The 22,740-nt window shown below is 38.7% G+C and overlaps 1 protein-coding gene across 1 annotated transcript in view; it reads right to left on the bottom strand.

The window, feature by feature from the left end:
- The window catches only part of unc-13 (protein unc13 homolog), a 1,321,962-nt gene that overhangs the window by 811,227 nt on the left and 487,995 nt on the right, over positions 1-22,740 (bottom strand). The window contains exon 15 of the mRNA XM_090372343.1: positions 5,384-5,458. Within this exon, the coding sequence (XP_090228469.1) occupies positions 5,384-5,458 (75 nt within the window). The remainder of the gene's footprint in view (positions 1-5,383; positions 5,459-22,740) is intronic.

Here is a 22,740-nt window from a genome sequence, read left to right as displayed (position 1 = left end):
CATCGATGGACAGGGCAGTGTCGAGTCAGTTTGGTGTGACATAAGCATAGGGAAATCAAAATTGAGAGTAGGAGTGTGCTTTAGGCCTAATGACTCTGATGAGTATAATAAGATATTGTACAGGGAAATAGAGTGGGCCAGTAAATCAGAGAGTCTTATAATGGGGGATTTTAATTTCCCAGATAGTGACTGGAATTTGTGGGTTGGTCACTCGCACACTAGCAAGGCTTTTGTGGATTTATTGGATGATTGTTTTCTACATCAGCATGTTCATGAGGCAACAAGAGGGAGCAATACTCTTGATCTGATTATCAGTAGTGATTCTTCGTGCATTAAGAATCTGCAGATAAATGAACCACTAGGTGGGAGTGATCACAGTGTGTTGAAGTGGGATTTACTCAAGGAGGTAACTACCATCAGAGGTAAAGGGAAGGGTTTTTGTTTTCATAAAGGCGACTATGATGGTCTGAGACAGTATTTAAATTCTATACAGTGGGACCAACTGATGATGTTACCAACAGCAAACTCAAAATGGGAAGCATTCAAGGAACTAATCTTGGAGGCTACCAGGCTTTACATACCAACTAAGAAATATTGTTCAAGGTTTAGGCCAAAATGGATGTCAGATGAACTAATGAGGCATATGGCAGAGAAGAAGAATGCATGGGATACTTACAAATTAACACATGACACAGAAGCCTATGATAGATACAAGTTGATATGCAACCAAGTTACAAAGGAGGTTAGGCAGGTGAAGGAAGATTACGAGAAATCCTTGGCAAGGGATGCAAAGAAAAACAGAAAAGAGTTCTTTACCTATTTAAACTCAAGAAGGAAAGGGATGAATCAGATTGGTCCACTGGATATTGATGGTTCAACAGTTGAGGATCCTGCTCAGGTGGCTAACAATCTAAACGAGTATTTTGCATCTACATTCACGCATGAGGAGTTATTCAGGAAGGAGAATGATGTAGGTAAAGTAAACATTGGCAGTGAGCTGGTTGATTTTGTAATAACTGAGAGGAAAGTGGAGGAGAGATTGTTGAGGATAAACATAAAAAAGGCACCTGCGGTGGATGGGATCTATCCAGTTATATTAAAGGAGGCAGCGAACGAAGTAAGCAAACCCCTAGCCATAATTATGACAGCTTCTTTGGACTCTGGGGAGGTACCCATAGACTGGAGATGTGCAAATGTAACCGCAATTCACAAAGGAGGATCAAAGGCTGACACAAGTAATTATAGACCTGTTAGTTTAACTTCTGTTCCAGATAAATTAATGGAGGCACTGGTTAAAGAAGCACTGCAGGATCATCTAGAAAAGAATTCAGTTATAGCTCAGACGCAACATGGTTTTGTTAAGGGCAGGTCTTGCCTGACCAATTTGATTGGATACTATGATGTAGTCACAAAAGAACTGGATGCAGGGAATAACTTTGATATTATATATTTGGATCTTAGAAAGGCTTTTGATACTGTTGCACATGGAAGACTGCTGCACAAATTGGAGCAGTGTGCATTGGAGGCAAATTGCTGCTATGGATAAGGGGATGGTTGAGTGGCAGAAGACAGAGAGTGGTAATCAATGGACACTGCTCAACGTGGACTAATGTTATTAGTGGAGTTCCTCGGGGTTCAGTGTTGGGTCCGTTGTTGTTTTCGGTGTTTATGAAAGATATTGATGATGGGATATCAAGTTTAATGTCCAAGTTTGCAGATGATACAAAGGTTGGCAGGGTTGTTAAGGACACCACTGACGCTATGCTGCTGCAACAGGATCTGGAAAGGTTGAACAGATGGGCTGAGAGGTGGCAAATGAAGTTTAACATTGACAAATGTAAAGTACTACATATGGGAAACAGTAACCCCAGAGCAACGTATCAACTCTGCGGTACTACACTGACAGTGGTGGAGAATGAAAAGGACCTGGGGGTAATTGTGCAGGCAGATATGAAGTTCTCTAACAGTGCAGACAAGCTGCAAGAGTAGCTCATGGAGTCTTGTCAATGATATACAGGAATTTTTCTAGCAGGGATAAGGAGGTGATTATTCCCTTGTATAAGGCAATGGTTAGGCCACATCTTGAGTACTGTATACAGGTCTGGAGGCCTCATTTCAAGAAGGATGTAGAGCTGCTGGAACGGGTACAGAGAAGGGCAACAAGATTAGTGAACGGAATAAAGGGTTGCTCTTACGAAGAAAGGCTTAAGTTTTGCAAATTACAGAGTCTGGAGAATAGGCACTGGCGAGGTGATCTGATAGAGGTGTATAAGGCTCTGAATGGTTTGAGCATGCTCAATGCCAATGGGATTCTTCATCTTGCTCAGAATAATCAGCTCAGAGGGCATAAATTAAAATTGAGGAAGGATGGATGTCGGATAGATGTGCGGAAATTTGCCTTTGGCCAGCGGGTGGTTGGTTGGTGGAACCGACTTCCATCACTTGTTGTTGAAGTTGATAGCCTAAACAAATTTAAGGCTCAACTGGACAGTTATTTCGAGCGAACAGAGGGGTGAAATGGGAGTGGTGTGTTTTTTTTTTTTTTTTTTTTTGGCTGATGCTAAATAAGCTTGCTTTCTTGCATCATATGCCTCTACTAATGCTAAAGACCCGAGTATTGATATGTCTATAACTTCGACATCAACTGTTTCTTGTACTACCTTTTGTGCTTGGCTCTCTGCTGGTTTTTTTTTTTTTTAACAATGTATGTCAGTAGCAGCAGAACATTATGAGATAATGATATTGGAGCAGCAGCTGACTGAGTTTTCTGGTTGGGTTTATAATAGTCAAAAAATACTGGGTAAGGGGAGTGAATGATTCTTTTGGTGGAGTAGTCATTTCCATTTGTGTTGGATGGAACACTTCCAACCTTTTGTGTGTATATAGGTTTTTTGGTATTTATAGGTTTCACTTCTTTTCTAGTCTCACACTGATATGATATATTCAGCTCTGGTTTTAATATTTATATCTACTTTTCCTCTTTCCGTCACTAGTATGCTCAAGATTATTAGTGGTACTCTCCTTGGCAATTAATACACTATAATTCTGTGTCCTTTATATCACAATAAGTGCATGTAAGGGCACTATGACAGCAATTAGTGAGTGTTCTTCAAACAGGCCTCTGGGATGTTCAAATTCATAATAACTGCAATAATATTACACCAACTGTAAAACTGATTCTTTATTAAAATAAAAAATGGTAAAGTAAAAACTGGATTAAAATTAAACTGGTAATAAATATAAAGCATATATAATATGTACAATGAAATAAAACCCGATATAAATCAAAGAATAACAATAAAAATACAATCGTAGCTTTCAAAGGCATCTGCCTCCTTTTTCAACAGTAATACTTCAAGTGCTACAGTACATCCTTAAATATCTCAAGGATCACGGCAGGTGTTTTTCAGGAGCATGGGTAGTATCCTCCATACGTGCATTGGAACTGGAAATGGAGGAAAGGGAGGGTACCGTCCACTTCCATCTCTGAGATACACTGAATAAAAGGAAAGAAGCTATTGAGAAAACCGAGCACTCCGTCCTCTCTCTCTCTCTCTCTCCCCCCCCTCCATATAATGGCAAATGTATCATCGACATATCATTTCCACACACGCATGGGGCGACAGACCCGATAAAAATCCTGGGATAGATATATTTGATACAAATCGGGGAGCATTAATCGAGGAAGCCATCGCTATGAACCTGCTTATACATTGTGGTTTGAAATACCATGGTGGTACTTGAGAGACAGCTCCACCCCACTAAAAATATTCTCCACGTTCAAGGAAGTCCTGTCCCTTAGGATGTCATCCCTCTCTAATGCCATACATATGCACTTCACCCCATGGTCAATGGAAATACACATAAATAAAGAAACCACATTGAGTGACACTATGGTCTCACCCTCTTCAATGGTCTGAGAACTTATAAACTATACAAAGTCTCCACTATCTTTGATAGTAAAATTCTAACATTCAATGATAGGGGAAAATAGTCTGGCTAGAAATCTGATCAATACATATGTAGAGCTTCCCATAAATGAAACGATTGGCCTAAGTGGAATCCCCGCCTTGTGAATTTTTGGTAGGCCATAAAACCTAGGTAGCTGGCAACCTGTGGCATGCAGTGTCCAATATTTATCTTTGGTAATCTTTGCAGCAGCATTCACGCAGCCCTGCAGGATTCTGTTCACCTGCCATTCCAAACCTACCAAAGGATTCCTATGAGTAACCTTATATGTTGCCTTATCGTTTAAGAGTTCCAAGGCTTTGTTGCAGTAATTCACTTTGCTAAGGATTACTGATAGCCTCCCTTTATCTGCGGGTAAAACCAAGACGCCGTCGTCCTGTCTCAGCTCCCTGAGCATCTTCCTCTGGATAACAGTAAGATTGGAAGGAGCTGCGCAAGCCTGACTCAAATTCACAGGTTTTTGTGTGGATCTCATCATCCATGACAGCTGGTAACTTGGTCACAGCTCTTTCAACACCCACGGCTATTTCTTCTATCAGAGGATTTGGGGCGACCAACACAAACTTTGCATCTAAGTTTAAAACCTCCACTTTTTCTTTAGTTAGCTGTTTGTTGTTCAAGTTACATATAAAATTGCAAGCCGAATTCCGTTTCTAATATTACGCTTGGCACTATCCTCCTCCATTAATCTGGCAAATTTTCCCACTTGCCTTTGTAAACATCTGAAATTCAGGCTGCTTTAGCTTGCACCACCCTCGTAGTAAGTAAAAGATGTGCAGGAGCCACATATCCACTTTCACTTAAATCATTATGGTGCAATCTGAGAGTTTCAAAAACTTACTGTTAGTGAAGCCAAGCAGAACAGCATTTAAGGTTTGCTCATCGTTGCGAAGCTTTTGGTCTTGTTCCCCGTAGATTTCAGGACATGATCGTCTATTGCGTGCGGCGTAGTAATACTGGGAGAAAGTGTTGAATATCTGGATTGGAAGACCAATCCAGATTTTGAAAGATCAATTGTATGCATGTGAAGTCCCCTCACCGCAGGTACCAATATTGAGGGGAAATTATTCTTGAAGCAGCCTCTATGGCTCTAAAAATAACTATGCCAATTCCAGGTTTAGAGATATACACAGCAAAAATTTCTGTGAAATTTAGTCCTTTTAACATACTAACACTTGATTAAAAACTTGTTTTGGAAATATCATTCTGATCCTATTCAATAAGATTCAGAAAACTTTTACTGAACAATGCAAGTAAGCTAACTTTTTGTTCAAGGTCTTAGCAATTCTAAGTGGGCAAAACAGAGTAGTTTAGAGTAAAAACGAGCTAAAAAAAAAAAAAAAAAAACGGAAGTAAAAATGGTCATTAAAGTTGTGGTAACATGTTAAAACATCATTTTTACCAATACACTTACCAATTCTTCATCATTCAGGGACTGCCGAGGAACTGCCGATGTTAATCCTGCATTTCTCTTGGTTGCAGCCATGGTCTGAAACAAAGTAAATACTGAATTAAAATATGATCTATTGTTAATTTCACCTAGAGAAAATCTACAATAAGCAATCTATTTCAAATAAAAATATGGCTTATGTACATCACAAACAATTCCTGAATAATTTCTCAAGGGAAGATATACTAACCTTTATTGAAACTTTCAAATAAGGTGCAACTCAGAAACAGTGGATAACTCTAAATGATTATTTTAATAGGCAAGATATGATGAAAAATGATATGATATCAAAAACACATTGGAATCCATTCGTAGAAAACGTGGGGGAATTCCATAAACTCTATATTAATGAGGCTACAAAATGTTTAAGCGCACACACACACACACACACACATATAATTTCAAAGAAGTCTACATAAGAAGAAGACATTACTACACATCTATGTTTGCTGTTTTTACAACAAAGCCTATGGCTATGAAGAATCAGTATTTCTATCTGTAAGCTGCATGTAAAAAAATGATAATAATAATAATTTGATGGTGCAGTGGCAACATAGATCATGTCAAGTGACCTGAGATTAATGCAAATAAAAGAATCCTAAGTGATCTACAAATAAACGCAAAACGGTTAAATAAACAGAAGCAATAACTATCAACAAAGAGCAAGCAAAAAAGTAATAGAGCTAGCAAGTATATATTTATTTTATGCAAGTGTTATGTATTATGGTTAAAAGTTAGTTAAAGTCATATGGTTAAGAGTCTGTTTAGCTAATGGGAGGTGAAGTTAGGAAGGTAATCTGGAGAGAAATAGACTAACAATAAACTAGAAATAGAATAAACAACTTCATATAGTAGTTGACCTTACTAGACAGATGGGAAGTGGAGTCATCACCAAAAACAACTTTGTTCAGGAAGTTATCATTTTCAATCTGACTGAGCATATCCGCAGCAAACGTTCTCTGATGTAGCAGATCGTCCAATTTCAATGCTTGTGCAAGCTGTATTCTGTATACATAAAGTTTTAGACAGTGGCAGAGAAGCTTGTGAATGGTTGATTGGGACATTTCTAGTTCTCTACTAGCATGACTGATGGATTTCCTTAGGCTGCATGTCAAACTTTCATGAATGCATCCAACATTCTTGATACGTATCGCAGCCTGACCTGCACCCTTCTTATGCAGGACTGACAGATCCCTTAAACTGTTCTATATCACTTAATGGACTTGCCTGAAAGTACCTCACCTCCATATTCCCAACGGTACTGCCTTTGCACTATAAATATAGATTTGAATTTTATACATAAACATTATTTGTATATCAGCTCTAGTTTATGTGTATATAATACGCCTGATCCTTCACATAACATTTGTAATGTGGTCAATTAATTATGGATTCCCGGTATTTATAAATATGCCTGTAGGCGACAAATTAATAACACTGAGTAATAGTGAAGTTATCTTCTGTTCTATAAGCTGTACAACTGCCAAAGATCCGACCATGAGAGTTCAGAACCTTTCTGCTATGACCAGAAACCTCTAAAATCCAATCATCAGACTTCCTGTCTTTAGGACTATTTATAGAAAGCACCGATGATCATGTACTGTTTTCTTGATAATATTTTCCTCCTCCAGATTTTTTTAGCCAAAGTTGTTCTAAGTAGTCTTTCTTTGTCATATCTCTTTTTATATCAAAAACTAATATCTTTGAGAACCCTCTTCTAGGGTTCTCAAATGTCACTTGTAATTTCTTTTGATGAACACACTGTCTGTTTTTATTAATATCCAAATCAGTTTCAGTAAGCACCTTCTTGGCAGGAATTACTCTTATTTGCTGTAGCTTTTCTCGCGTAATGCTTCTTGATAACTTTTAGAAGTTCATTCAAACCTTCTCTGAACATCTGTATTGATTATGAACTGTTCCTTGATGTTTATAACATAGTCTTTGGCTTTCAATCTGGTAGTCTAGCAGAAAGCACATTGATTTTCTATGTGCTCTTCAATGGCATCCACCTCAAACTTGTCCCAAATGTCCGTCTTAAAAGATTCCTCCATCCAGTACTAGAGTGCTTTATTGCAATAAACAGTCACCTGAGTTAGAAGAGTCCTGCATAGCTCTCTTAGGATTACGCATATTAGCAATGTTGGAAGGGCCCGGTCTTGGAGAGAGCTGAATTAAATTATACTCATCATGACTCATAGTTTCTAATTCAACTTCAGTTAGTTGAATTAGAAACTATGAGTCATGATGAGTATCATTTAATTCAGCTCTCTCCAAGTACTATTGCAGTCTGTACAATTTTAGAGTTTTCAGTTATTTGTGTTTTGTCTCTATCCATAGGTTTGAACAAGGATTTAGTTTTCCTCTTCTCTTTCTCATCCATTTCTTTTTTTCTTTACTACTCTTAAAAGCTTTCTTTTGTTTCATCTTTTTTGCCCTTAGATTTTTCACCTTCCTTTATAGTGACATTTGTCTGTTGCACCATTAATGACTGAATGATGATCATTTAAGCTGCGATTTGCAAAATATCTTCATCTATAATCTCATGCTCGTTGTCAGAGAGATCAACAGCCATTAAGTCACTAGTGTGAATTCCTGCGTAGTGATTTCTTCTTACCTCTGAACTGTTAGCAGCAGAAAGAGATAAAGAAAGTGAAAGTGAAAGATATGATTATGCATAACCAGAGACAGCTAAAATAACAATGTTAATTTAGACAAAACAAGCCAATAGAAAAATAATAATACAGAGTAAATGGGTGGAGCAACCAACCAGTATCTGTATATAAAGAGGCCTGCAAAGATCTATAGGTTGCAGGTATATTTTGGCCATATCAAAGTCTAACTGAATCCCTGTCAAGACGATCCTGCATTACATCATTAACCAGTGACTTCATTATTTTCCATGGAACAGAAGTCAAACTAACAGGTCTGTAATTACATGTCACCTTTTGATTCTCCTTTGTGAACTGGGGATACGTTCACATGTAACCAGTCCATAGGGATCTCTACTGAATCCAAAAAGGGATGAAGGATCAGACATTTTAACAAAAGCAGCCTGAGTGAGACAAAAGCTTCACATTCAGAAGTTAAATGCATGCTAATACAGAATGTATGTGATTTGATTTGAGTTTCACTGTTCCATCATCTATAGAGGCTCCAATGCATGAAAACAAGATAGCAAAATGAAAAAAAAATAAAGACAAAATGTTTCAAAGGACTAGGAAAAATGGTCCACTACATCCAAAAGTATAAATTGAATATATAATAAATATAAGTATTAAATAAATATGCATAAAAATAAATATTAGAAGCCTATAAATACATATACTATCAAGTTGCTCTGCCACGCTGCAAAAAATTATCAGAAGACTAAATAAGAAAGTGTTGAAGTATGGAATGAAGATAAATGTGATGAAAACAAAGGCAACAATAATAGATAAAAGGTCAATTCCCTTCTGAATTGAGGTCAATGGAGTAAGAATGAAACAAGTAGATCACTTTAGGTATATAGGAAAGTTATTTGCACAAGACATTTCATGTCAAACTGAGATTCAATCCGAAATTGCAATGGCAAAACAATTTTTCAAGAATAAACTATCATTGATTACACAGAAGAAGATGTCACAGGAAATTAGGAAGAAGATAATAATGACTTACAGTCAGTGGCACTATATGCAGCAGAGACATGGATTCTTACAAATAGCGACAAAAAGAGACTTGAGGCCTTCGAGAAGTGGTGGTGGTGCGGGTGTGGATGGAGATGGACTGAAAAAGTGTCAAATGTGTAAGTATTAAGATGTGTGCAAGAACAAAGTAAAATTCTAGGTAGAATAAGATCAACTAGACTCAAATGGGTGGGTCATGTGGTTTGCTTCTGGATGCCAAAGAGGGGATTGTGGAGGGAAAACGCCCTAGGGAAAGACCAAAAAAATCTTCACCAGGATGCTGCTGGACGAAGAAGAACATTGAAATTTTGAGGCACTAAAACAAATGGCACAGGATAGACAAAGGTGGAGACAGCTCATCAGAGAAGCTGACCAATCACAAGGCTACTGATGATGATAAATAAGGGGGGAAAACAAAATTTTAGCTTTTGCTCAACCCTGGACAGATGAGGATTATACCTCATCCAGTCCTGTGCAGGATGCTCGAAGTCAGATGATTACAACTTCGAACCATCAGTGAAATCATGCAGGAAATTGGAGTGTGCAATTCAATGGGGAGCATTGAGCTGCAGATTGACAGAAGGTACAGTGCTGGCCTTTCCCCAATTTTTAAAGTTGCATGATGGTGGATTAGCATGACAGAGTAGAAGTGGAGACTTAGATAAATGGGCAATTTTTGCTCTTTGAGGTTCTTGGACATGAATATTAAAGGGATGGCTGGTAGTTTAACAGCTATTATAGATATTTTTAAAATTAGCTGCTCTGATGTATAATGTCTGGACATGATTGATCAAGTTGGAATGAAGTTGGCATGATGAAGAACAGGGTCTAGCAGATAGATACACTTAAGATCCATAATCTAATTTATGGTTGGACAAGTGCACAATAGAGGCAAAGTAAAGGGTGGTGATCTCCTCATGAATTATTAGATATCTACTTATTAAATGAATACAGGCTTCCAAGATTTTGTCTTGGGTGCTAATAGAATGATGTTCTGCCTGAGGTTTAGTTCTCATACAGGTGAAGGTTCCATTTCTGGAAAAGTCAATGCAAAAAGTCTTCTGAGATGAGAACCTGAAAATATTATCCAAGAGGAGAGATGGTCAGGGGCTTGCTGCATTTTATTTTCAGTGATCCTCATATTACATGACTGAGAAAAAATATTGAAGTTATTAACAAAGAGGGCAGTTCACAATTGGAGGAAGTTGTCAGTAAGAGTAATTTTGAGGATAAAAAAAGTGCAACACTGAGAAGAGATCCTTCAGAAAGACCCTCTTCTTTATGGAGGGGGGGGGGGGGGAATACACATGAACTTGAAATGAGAAGTGTAACAAACTTTTTAATAAAAACTACTAAGTGAGTCCTAAGGGAAAAATGACGGATGTCTTTTGAAATGCCAGATCCCAAAGCCATGTCATATGCTCATTGTATATCAAAGAAAACCAACACCACTGCTTGCATTTCAGGAAAGCATCTCAAACGTTTTCAAAATCATTAAATATTAGAGTTCCTTTGGTAGGCACATTATTCTAGAAAGGAGATCATTAGCTTCTAAAAACCTCACAAGGTCAGCACTGACCATCCTTTACAGCAAGCATGTCAAACTGAGGGTCCCCCGACGGCCATATGGGTCACATTTGTGTTGTCATGAGGGCCGCACACGACAACTAATTGAAGTCATTTAATAAAAATTATTGCAGAATATTTTTATTACTTAAACTTAGAAACATACAATGTGCATACAAATGGTTTAGCAGCTAGCCACATTCATGAATGCAAAGTAATGAAGTAGTTTAACAAAAGAAAAAAAAAAAAAAAAAAGAAATTTTAAACGGCAACATAGACTTGTATGCAACAGCAACAAATACATTGTACAAAAATTACAACAGTTCAAAATGAACATTTATTTCCGACTATTTTTAGTGTTTTGTCCTGGCTTGACACCTCGTTTTAATGACAATTTTTGCTATGTCTGGCTGAAATGTCTGTGCAGTTCTGACTTTCATCAGAGATGAGAGGTGTTGATCAGTCAGTCTTGTTCTCTGAGAAGTTTTTGTTGATTTCATGAAGGAAAATAACCGTTCACACACATAGGTAGAACCGAACATTGCCATAATCCTTGTGGCAAACTTTCTGAAGTTTTTAAACTTTTCAGGAAGGTATGAAAAGAAATGAGGTATCCCCACTTCAAGATACTTTGCTCTGAGTGTAGAATCCGACTGCATTTCTAATAGTTCCATCTGCAGTCTTTTTTCTGCTTTGGCAACATCAAAGGTGAATGGTGCTGAGAATAATGCAAAGTGGTGTTCAAAAGATGAGAAATCACGAAATCTTTCCTGAAATTCATTTGACAACAATTCCAGGTGACTGTCATACTTAGCAAAGCTAAGTACAGACTCAGTATTGGCAGTGCTTTTCAGCTCTTTGCACTTAGGAAAATGAACTAAATTTTCATTTGACAACTGTGACTTCCATAAGCTTAGTTTTGTAATGAAGCACTTGATGTCATCATACAACTGAGTGATGAGATTGTTTTTACCTTGTAATTTCAAATTAAGATCAGTTAATTGTGCAGTAATGTCCACAGCAAAAGCCAGATCCTGGAGCCAACTTTCATCTTTTATTTCATCCTTGTTTTGACCTTTCATCTCCAAAAACAATTATTTCTTGTCTCAAAAAATAAAATCTTTTCAGCACTTTGTGACATGACAACCAGCGGACTTCTGCGTAGAATGGAACATCGGTAAACTGATTATCCTTATCTTCCAACAACTGGCTGAATTGACGGCGATTGAGACCACGGCCTCTGATATAGTTCACTGTCTTTGTGACCAAACTAAGCACATGATCCAATTTTAAAATCATTGAACACAAAATCTGCTGATGAATAATGCGGTGAAAATGTGCAAATGATGAATCTGGATGCGAGTTTTCTATTTTTGTTCGTACATGGCAGTAACACCATTATGTCTGCCAACCATATTCGCAGCATCGTCGGTAGATAAGCATGCAAGTTTACTCAAATCCAAACCATAGTCATGCAGAACCTGCTCGACTTTCTCAAAAATGTCCTGGCTTGTTGTAGTGTCATGCATTGAGATCAGTTCAATCAGTTATTCATAAATATTAAATTCACTGTCACAAGCCCTGATGAATACTGCAAGCTGTGCTATTCCAGTGATGTCAACAGTCTCATCAATAGTAATAGAAAAATGTTCAAATCTTGATGATGCGGCCTTCAACTGTTGTTTCAATTCACTTGACATTTCATCAATCCGTTCACCAACAGTGTTCTTGGTTAATGAAATATCTTTGAATAAGTGTGCTTTCTCTGGACACACAATTTGAGCCATTTTTACAAGGCATTGCTTTACAAAATCTCCTTCACTGTAAGATTTCCCACTCATGGTGATCATTCGGCTGAATTCATGGCTTGCAATAATGGAAGCGACATTCCCTTTCTCAATTTTCGTAAAACAAGTCTGTTGCTGTCTCACGTTAGCCTTCAACTCCTTGAGTCTTGAGACACGCATTGGGCCTTCATATTTATCGTAAGATTGATGGTTCATTTCATAATGTCTTTTCAAGTTGTACTCTTTTGACATGGCAATGCTTTTGTTGCAAATTAAACAATGTATCTTTCCATTCACCGTTGTGCAAAAATACTGTAATTCCCATTTTTCTTGAAACACGCCATTCTTCGTTCAGTTTCCTTTTTTCTCTTAGCTGGAGAAGCACTAGCCATTTTTTAAAGATGATGTGCAACCTGAAAATAATAAAATTAAATTAAAAATAAAATCACCGGTTAAAAAACTGAAACGAAATTTAGGCCAGCTTATGTATTGTTACGAGCGAGATAAATGGGTTTTTACCTCATGCTCGTTGGTTCCACTCTCTCACTCAGGCCGAGCGGTTTACCTTAACGATAGAGGAACCTTTTCCACTTGTGGGTCGTGAAATTCGGATCAGGACCAGGTACCTACACCAATAAATTGGCAAGAATGCTAGAATTCTTGTCGTATGGCAGCCGCGCGAGATATTCAAAATTCTAAATTACTTCAATTAACAGATTTTGCGAATCGCTACAGTGTCCTTTGTGCGGGCGGCATGCAGCCCGCGGACCACATGTTTGACATACCTGCTTTACAGGATTTTACACAAGCAGCTTGGTAGAGCAATTGGAAGGTAGATGGTAATTGTTCAAAATTTTTGGATCCTTTCCTATTTTGGGGACAGCAAGGATGATTGCCTTATTCCAGGAGTGAAACTGCTCTTAAAAATATAATCTGCTGTCGAAAGAGATAGGTGATCTGTAGATTCTGATGAAAGATGCTAAATCACCTTATAATGGATGTTGTTGTTATTTGTTATTTGGCTTTTTTAGGAGCATTAGCAACTAAGGCCATATTGCTCCAGGGATATGCGGTGGTCATTCCCTGACCTTTCCACATCCTCCGTATTTGGTGGTGATGGGCTCAAACCCCGGTCTAATCAAGAAGTGTGTGCTACACACTGCTGCTCCTTCCCACCTGGCTACTGAGGTGCCAATGGATGTTGTCTGGCTGGCTACATTCAAATGGAACAGAGATATGCTACTTACAGTTAGCATTCTGTGAAAGGCTGGATGAAAGCCACAGAGCCATTTCAAGATGACTTCAAATGTTGTGTTTAAGATTTTTCTGGAGAGTTACAAACTCAAGGGAGTACAATGCGAATATCTGTCTAGAGTAATGACTTTAGCAAATATCTGTCCTAGAGTGCTAAAAATTGCAGTCAGATCTGCGTTTGCACATCCATGATGTTCTAGAATAGATGAAGGATATGATGTGTATCTGTCCTGCATTTTCCAAATCACTATCTGAGTAACAGATGATGTGAAGTAGATCTAAAACTGCTTCTAGCTCCGTCACTTAACATATCATGCACTATCTGTGGTAGGATTCAATAAAATATCCCCAATGCCTATTTTTTTATGAATCTCAAGCTGCTCTGCATTCTACTATAGTTTTGGAAATGGCATAACTCAAGTCAAGGTCTTCAGAATTGCAACTGCTGCTGCTTGGATAATACTTTCTGTAATGTACTTAACTGTTTCACTGTTTAGCTCATGGGTGACTGTGGTGGTGTTCAGATTGAAAGCATTCAGAGTCGGCATTATCAATCTTACAATGTGGCATCCTCTACAGCTGGCATGTCTCCCATTCAAAAGGCTGGATATCATGTGAAAGTGATTACTACCATAAAGATTTTATTCAACCTCCCGTGTACACACAGGTTACAGAAACGGGGAGCATATAAAGAGATCAACAGCAATAAATGTAGGCAGTGGAAGGAGTTAGAACTGACATTTAAAATGGCCTAATCATTGTTTCTGAGAATGCTCTTGACATTCCAATCCCTTCCAGTGATGTCGGTACTACTAACAAACAATGAATTAGGGCCAGTAAAAATCCCTAATAGTAGGAAATGAGCAATTGCTGAACAAGGTCATCAGGGTCTGGACTAGGGGACGTTGTTCTCAGGCAGCAAAGAGAGAACAAATAGAACGAACCCTATGGTAAGACAAGCTGAAACAAGCTGGTCCTTGAGGTTGTCACAGACATTCTCTCAGATATGCCAGACAAGCTGTATTTGCTACCTGGGAGTCTAAAACGCGGGTGACACTCAAGTCAAGTGGACCCAATTTCGGGGAAGTCCGGATGGTCTTTGACAGCCAAATCCTCTGCTTGCACCTTCACGATGGTGGGACTGTTAGTAATCCTGGGTATAACCTCCATGCACAAGTACATGGTGGGTGACCCAGGTGTGAACCAACGTAAGCAGGGGCCTAGGTGTGGCGCCCACACCACATGGAGAAACGCCGCCCCCTCTATGTTATCAGGCAGTACTAGGTGGTAGATGACTCTCATCAACCGGTGAAATACCACCACTTTGCTTATTGGAGGCTTGAAGTGGTGGAACCCATGTTTAGTTTCTAGAGCTAAGTTCCGGTCAACCCTTCCCTATCTCTTCCATCATGCAGTATGATTGATGACTTTTGAGGTTATGATGAACGTCATGGCGAGATCCAATATTCCTTACATTTCGAGAGTACAGTTCTAAAACGGTGTTCGCAGGCCGGCTGCTAGTTAGTACACCGGACTGAACCTATTGGTAACTCTATAGGAAGCTTCCGGATCAGCTAGTGTATAATCTTGCTACCTCTACTCTGCCAGATAGTGACTGGAGGGAGTCAGAGTAGTGTGTTTGCGGGGAGCATTGTGGAGGCCACATTATGTCAAGGATCTGGATATATTCTTACCATGTGTATGCCATATCCAAAAATTTCATTACTTCATACAGCATGTCCCACCTACTTTTTCTTACTATTTAATACACCATGAATTGTCAAACTAATAGAGCAAGCTTATCTGCGAAAAGATCTAAACCTCCCAAGGACTACCTAATTCATTTCACAAATATACGTGGTATCAATTCTAATCTCAATGATGTCCATTTCCACTTGCAGTCTGCCAAACCCCATGTACTTTTTCTGACAGAATCTCAGTTATCAGTTGATTCATCTACTGCTCAATCTCAGATGCCCAAATTATTCGCTGTATGATTCCTTTCGCCTCAAAGGTGGTACTTGTGCATATGTCCGTTCTGATATTCCCTGTCAGAGACTTGGCAATTTGGAATCTTCTCTGGCTTAAAATCTCTCTACCTCATTGTGTTAAATTCATCTGTTTTCTCTAATGTTCTCCCAACTTCACTAATCACTTGGAGCTCTCTGACTTCCTCTCTTTGCAACTTGACTTTCTCCAGTCCAACTTTCCTAACAGTGAAGTAATTTTCCTTGGTGATTTTAATGTTCACAACTCCAGCTGGCTTCCTTTTTCTAGTCACACCGACCCAGCAGGTCGAGATGCTGAGGCTTTTGCAATTACTAATGACCTAGCACAGATTGTTCATTTACTTAAAAGAATGCTGGACAATCCTAATCGTATAGCCAATACGCTTGATCTTTTTCTCACAAACAACCCTTCTAAGTACACGGTCGAAGTAAGAGATCCTTTAGGCACCTCAGATCACAACTTGGTGATTGTCTCTTCTCCAATGGAGCTTTATCTCATGGCTATTCCCAACCTCGTATTGTTTGGCATTACAAGAATGCAAAATGGAATGACCTTCAAGATTTCTTTTCCTTGGTCGGATTACTGTTTAAAAACTTCTGATGTCAACGTTTGCTCAGATCGTGTCAGTGAAATTATTCTTGCAGGAATAGAAACCTTAACCCACACTCCACTTTAAAATCTCGTCCTTTATCTAAACCTTGGTTTTCCAATAAATGTGCTAAGGCTGTCCAAGAGAAGAATGTTGCATATCGTAATTGGCTTGTTTCTAATTCTTCAGTTTCATTTTCTGCCTACACCAAAGCTCGCAACAGTTGTAAAGCAGTTATTAATCAGTCCAAACTAGAGTTTGAACAGGCTAAGAGTAGAAAACTTGCTTCTTTCCCTAATGGTAGCTGAGCATTCTGGTCTCTTGCCAAAGCTATTGGCCGCAACTTTTGCCCATCTTTGTGCTCCCACCTCTGTCCAAATCAGATGGTTCTGTTGCCACTTCAGCCAAGGATAAAGCTGACCTGCTAGCATCCCGTTTTTCTTCCAGCTCATGTATTAATGATCTTGGTAAAACACCTCCCACCATTCCCAACACGTTCCATTCAATGCCACCTGTGGTCTTCCGTCAAAAGGATATCAGAAGGATTTTGATGAATCTTGATGACAAGAAAGCTCCAGGTCCTGATGGTATTTCTCCACTTGTTCTCAAAACCTGTACTCCTGAACTTACTCCTATTCTTTGCCGCTTTTTTCACTTTCTTATTCCAAAGGTGTTTTTCCTTCTGCTTGGAAATTTGCTCATATCCAGCCAGTTCCTAAAAACGGTGACAAATTCCTCCAAACCAATTATCATCCCATTGCAATTACTTCTACTCTTTCTAAAGTAATGGAGAAATCAATTAACCGCCAACTCTTAAACTACCTAGAAACCTTCCGTCTGATCAACGATCACCAGTATGGATTCCGTCAGTGTCGATCCACTGGTGATATTCTGGCTTATGTTACCCATTTATGGACTAATTCAATGGAAAGGTTCGGTGAAACACAAATAGTTGCTCTTAACATCTCAAAGGCTTTTGATCGTGTTTGGCATAAAAGTCTTCTAAACAAGCTTCCATCTTTATGGTTTGCCAACTGTTTTTAGTAATTGTTTATCCAGTTTTCTCTCTGATCGCTCACTGAGGGTGATGGTAGATGGCTCTCTGTCTTCTAACTTCTCCACTAATGCCGGTGTCCCCACAAGGTTCAATTCTTTCCCCCACTCTTTTCCTTTTGTATATCAATGACCTTCTTCCATTGACTGGAAATCCTATCCATAGTTTTGCCGATGATAGCACATTGCATTCAACTTTCCATTTTGAGAAACCTTGTCCTGCTCAATCAGCTTCAACTCCTTGAAAATCTGCTACCAATTCCTTAAATGCCGATCTTCAGGTAATTCTCCAGTGGGGCAAAGACAACTTAGTTGATTTCAACTCTTCTAAAACTCAGTCTTGTCTTATATCTAGCAAAAAGGATTCTTCTACTCCTATGCTTATCTTTAGTGACACTCCGATTTCTAGGCAAAATGATATATCTCTTTTGGGGATTACCCTGAATTCTAATCTCTCTTGGCACAAGCACATTACAAATATTGCTTCCTCTGCATCTAAAAAACTTGGTTTTCTCTTTCGCTCTCGGCGTTACTTTTCTTCCAAACAGCTGCTCACTCTGTATAAATCGCAAATTCGCCCTGCCATGGAATATTGTTCCCACATCTGGGATGGTGACCCCAAAACCTCTCTCAGGCTTCTTGTTTCCATTCAGAAGAGGGCAGTTAGGTTAATTAATGACTATCTCTAACAGAGTCTCTGCACTCGCTGTCTCATAGACGTACTGTTTCTGCTGCATGCCTCTTCTACAGATACTTCCATGGGCACTGTTCTTCTGAATTGGCTTCTATAATTCCTGCTCTCTCTTTCAAAACAGTCCGAACACGTGCCGCCACCAGCCAACATCCATTTACTGTCCAACTTCAAACCCACAGAACCGACTTTTCATCTTCCTCATTTATTCATTCAACTGCCGTTTTCTGGAACAACCTTCCTTCATTCGTATTTCCTGAAAATTACAATCTACAGAAGTTCAAGTCAATGTCAACAAATATCTTTTTTCGTATTCTTAACCTCAAACCCAAGCATGGTATTAAGTACTATAGGTTCTAATACCTGTCGTGTTTGGGGTTCACACATAAAAAAAAAAAAAAAAACTACCTCTGTTGGTGGAAACTGACAAGGGGTATTATTACCCACAAGGATGGTGAAACCCCCATGGGCCAGTCCATACCTAGCTCTGTCTTTCCAAACATATTTACAGTTATGCAAGTCAGGATCCTTGTTTGCCTTTAAATACATCTCATGTAAGCAGATACAAGTTGGCCCATGCTTGTGGAGAAAGAACTTGAATTCAAGAGAAAGCAATTCCACTGTAGGAATTTGAATGTGGCTATCATTTAGATTCGGTGGATCCATTTGTCAACATTTGAAGGGCTGAGGGCTTTGTTTTCTCAGTCTTGGGTTAATCCTTCTTTGGAAAGAAAGGAAATTCGCTTACAACCATTTCTTCTTCTTCTTCCGCAAAGGATTCCAGGAATGGGGTATCTGGTAGCTCTTTAATCTCTACATCATTTATTTCCTGCATTGTGGATTGGTTTTCCTTGCTTTCCTTTATCTTTACTTTCACATTTCTTCTGCATTTATCAGTATTTTGTTTTTGAAGGGGTGAAGGAATAGGAGGTAAGGGTATGGTAGTGGCAGCTATGTTTTTTGGGTACTTTTTCTGAGCTCCCACATCCTTACCTCCTATGGGCATGATTCTCTCTGTGGAATGGCCATATTCTTTGGAATGCATTCCATTAGTCCTAATGGAATGCTTTCCTGCAGCTTTCTCAGCCTATGCAGAATTAGTGCTATTTACTGGCTTAACTGCTTTTTGTGGCTGCCTGATAGCATATGTTCAGAACTACTCTGAGCCTGTGTTATTTCTTTTTCCTGCTTCCACTGCTGGGATGCTCAAGATTGTAAACTGTACTCCTCACTAGTTGATGAATGCAGGCTTTGGTGATGAATATCCCTTGATTTTATGATCCTTTGAAAAACATCGATATGCAAGCACCACAACAGTTCATTTGTGAATATCAGTCTCAATATTAATATTAATAGTGGCCAATTGATGCTGTATAGGAAGCTTATACAGCATCAATCAAAAGGGGGGAAAATCCCATTTCACTCATCCATCCCCTACAATAGTTTGTCTATTGAAATGAATGAATTTATTTAACCTATCCACTTCAACAAAAACAAACAGAGGCTTCTTCTAGCAATCAACCACCTGCTAGCTGAAGGCAAACTTCTGCATATCTATTCTGCAACAATCCTTCAATTTGAATTTATGCCACCTCATGTACATAGTCCAAAAAAGAGGAAGTACTCCATCAGCATTGAGTTTGCTCAAGCCACTCAAAGCCTTAAGAATCTCAACCAGATCACCTCACAGCTGCTTAGTCTCGGGACACTGCAATTTGTGGATAAGACCCTCTGGTCCCCTCACCAATCTCATTGGCCTTCTCTGTACCTGTTCCAGCAGCTCTACATCCTTCCTAAAATGACGCCTCCAGCAGACCTACATGCAATACTCAAGATGAGACCTAACCAACACTTTAAATAATACCAAAATTCCTGGATATCATTGACAAAACCCAATGAGCTGCCCCAGCAGCCTGTCTGCACTGTTCACAAAACTACATATGAGACTGCACAATTTACCCCCATGTCCCTTTTCATTTTCTATTACCCTAAGTGCAGTACCACGTAGTTGATATGTTATTTTGGGATTACTGTGCCATCGGTCAATGTTAAACTTCAATTGTCTTTCCTCAGCTGATCTGCCTAATTTTTCTAGAACTTGTTGCAGCAGCATATATTCATTACTGTTATTAACAACCCTGAAAACCTTTGTATCATCTGCAAACTTTGACATTAAGCCTATTATATTTTCATCAGTATATTAATAAAAACTGAAAACAGCAATGGGCATTGAACCCTGGGGGACTCCACAGATAACAACAGTGCAATAAGTGCAGCAGCCATTGATAACCACTCTCTTCTTCTTCTTCTTCCACTTAACCATCCATTTATCCATAGCAGTAACTTTCCTTAATGCCACATTGCCCCATTTATAACAACAGTGTTTTATGCGCAACAATATCAAAAGCCTTCCTGAATTTCAAGTATATGATATCAAAATAATTTTTTGCATCAAGTTTCTTGTCTGACCAATCAAATTGATCAGACAAGATTTCCTCCTTAATAAATGTGATGGGACTGAATAATAACAGTAGTCCTGTATAAAAGGACCTGCATTACTTCTTTTATCAATGAATCCATTATTTCCGCTGGAACAGAAGTTAAGTTAACAGGTCTATAATTACTCCTGTCACCTTTTCATCCACCTTTGTGAATTAGGGATACATTTGCACATCTCCAGTCCATAGGGACCTCTGCTTAAACCAAAGATGCCCTCAAAATTATGGAGAATTGTTTCCTTATCTCCTTTGCTGAATCACTTAATCTCATCCACTCCAGGTGACTTTTTACATATAACTTCAACATTATCACTTTCGTCTCAGTTATCACAAAAAATTTGTTAGCTTGATAAACTTTTCGCATCGATCTCCCTAAAGAATTCTTCACATGTGAATGTAGATGCAAAATACCTATTGAGCGCATCAGCAACCTGAGCAGGATGATCAATTAAACAATTCACAGCAAGTGGACTGATGCAATTATAAGCCCTTTCCTTCTACTGTTAATATGAATAAAGAAATCTTTGCTGACTTTCTTAGCATTCTTTGCTAAAGACTTCTTGTAATCTGCCTCGACTTGCTTAATCTCCATTGTCAATTGATTAAAGACTAGTTTATATCTACTTAGGCTTCTGTATCACATGATAATTTATATGCATCCCATGAAATTTTCTTCTCTGTCATGGGTCTCAATAGTACTTCCAGCATCCATTTAGGTCTAAATTCTGGAACTAGGCTGGCATGAAAAGCCTAGTAGCTTCTATTATTATTTCCCATTTAGAATTTGTTGTTGGTAAGAACATTACTTGATCCCACCCACTGTATAGAATTTAAAAATTGTATTCTGATACCACTGTATGTCTTTTTTTTTTTTTTTTTTTTTATGTAAACCCCAAATACGAAGAGGTATTAGAGCCTATAGTACTTGGTACCATGCTTGGGTTGGAGGTGGAGAAGACGACAGAAGATATTTGTTGACATTGAACTTCTGTACACTATAATTTTCAGAAAATACATATGAAGGAAGGTCGTTCCAGAAAACGGCAGTTTAATGAATAAATGAGGAAGATGAAAAGTTGGTTCTGTGAGCTTGAAGTTGGACAGTAAGTGTGTGTGTTGACTGGTGGAGGCAGGTGTTTGAACTGTTTTGAAAGAGTGAGTGGGAATTATAGAAGCCCATTCAGAAGAATAGTGCCCATGGAAGTATCTGTAGAAGAGGCTTGCAGCAGAAACAGTACGTCTATGAGAAAGCGAGTGGAGAGACTCTGTTAGAGATGAATCATTAATTAACCTAACTGCCCTCTTCTGAATGGAATCTAGAAGCCTGAGAGAGGTTTTGGGGCACAACCCCAGATGTGGGAACACTATTCCATGGTAGGGTGGATTTGCGATTAGTACAGAGTGAACAGCTGTTTGGAAGATAAGTAACACCAAGAGGAAAAGACAAAAACCAAGTTTTTTTAGATGCAATGGAAGCAACATTCGTAATGTGCTTGTGCCAAGAGAGATTAGAAGTAAGGGTAATCAACAAAAGAGATATATCCTTTTGCCTAGAAATTGGAGTGTCACCAAAGATAAGCATAGGAGCAGAAGAATCCATATTGCGAGATATAACACAAGACTGAGTTTTAGAAGGGTTGAAATCAACTAAGTTGTCTTTATCCCACTGGAGAATTACCTGAAGATCGGCATTTAAGGAATTGGTAGCGGCTATTTGAGAAGTTAGAGCTGATTGAGCAGGGCAAGGTTTCTCAAAATGGAAAGTGGAATGCAAAGTGCTATAATCCGCAAAACTATGGATAGGATTTCCAGTCAATGGAAGGTCATTAATATACAAGAGGAAAAGAGTGGGGGAAAGAACAGAACCTTGGGGGACACTGGCATTAGTGGAGAAGTTAGAAGACAGAGAGCCATCTACAATCACCCTCAGTGATTGTAGATCAGAAAGAAAACTGGATAACCAATTACAAAAAACAGTTGGCAAACCATAAGATGGAAATTTCTTTAGAAGGCTTTTATGCAATACACGATCAAAAGCCTTTGAGATGTCAAGAGCAACTGCTTGTGTTTCACCAAACTTGTCCATTGAATTAGTCCATAAATGGGTAACGTAAGCCAGAATATCAGCAGTGGATTGACACTGATGGAATCCATACTGACGATCGTTGATCAGACAGAAGGTTTCTACGTAGTTTAACATGTGGCAGTTTA

This window comes from Mastigoproctus giganteus, chromosome 4 (genome assembly GCF_048544385.1).
Source record: "Mastigoproctus giganteus isolate SK-2022 chromosome 4, ASM4854438v1, whole genome shotgun sequence".
Classification (NCBI taxonomy): domain Eukaryota; kingdom Metazoa; phylum Arthropoda; class Arachnida; order Uropygi; family Thelyphonidae; genus Mastigoproctus; species Mastigoproctus giganteus.
Note: the sequence above shows the minus strand (reverse complement) of the source record. Positions and strands in the feature narration are given on the sequence as shown.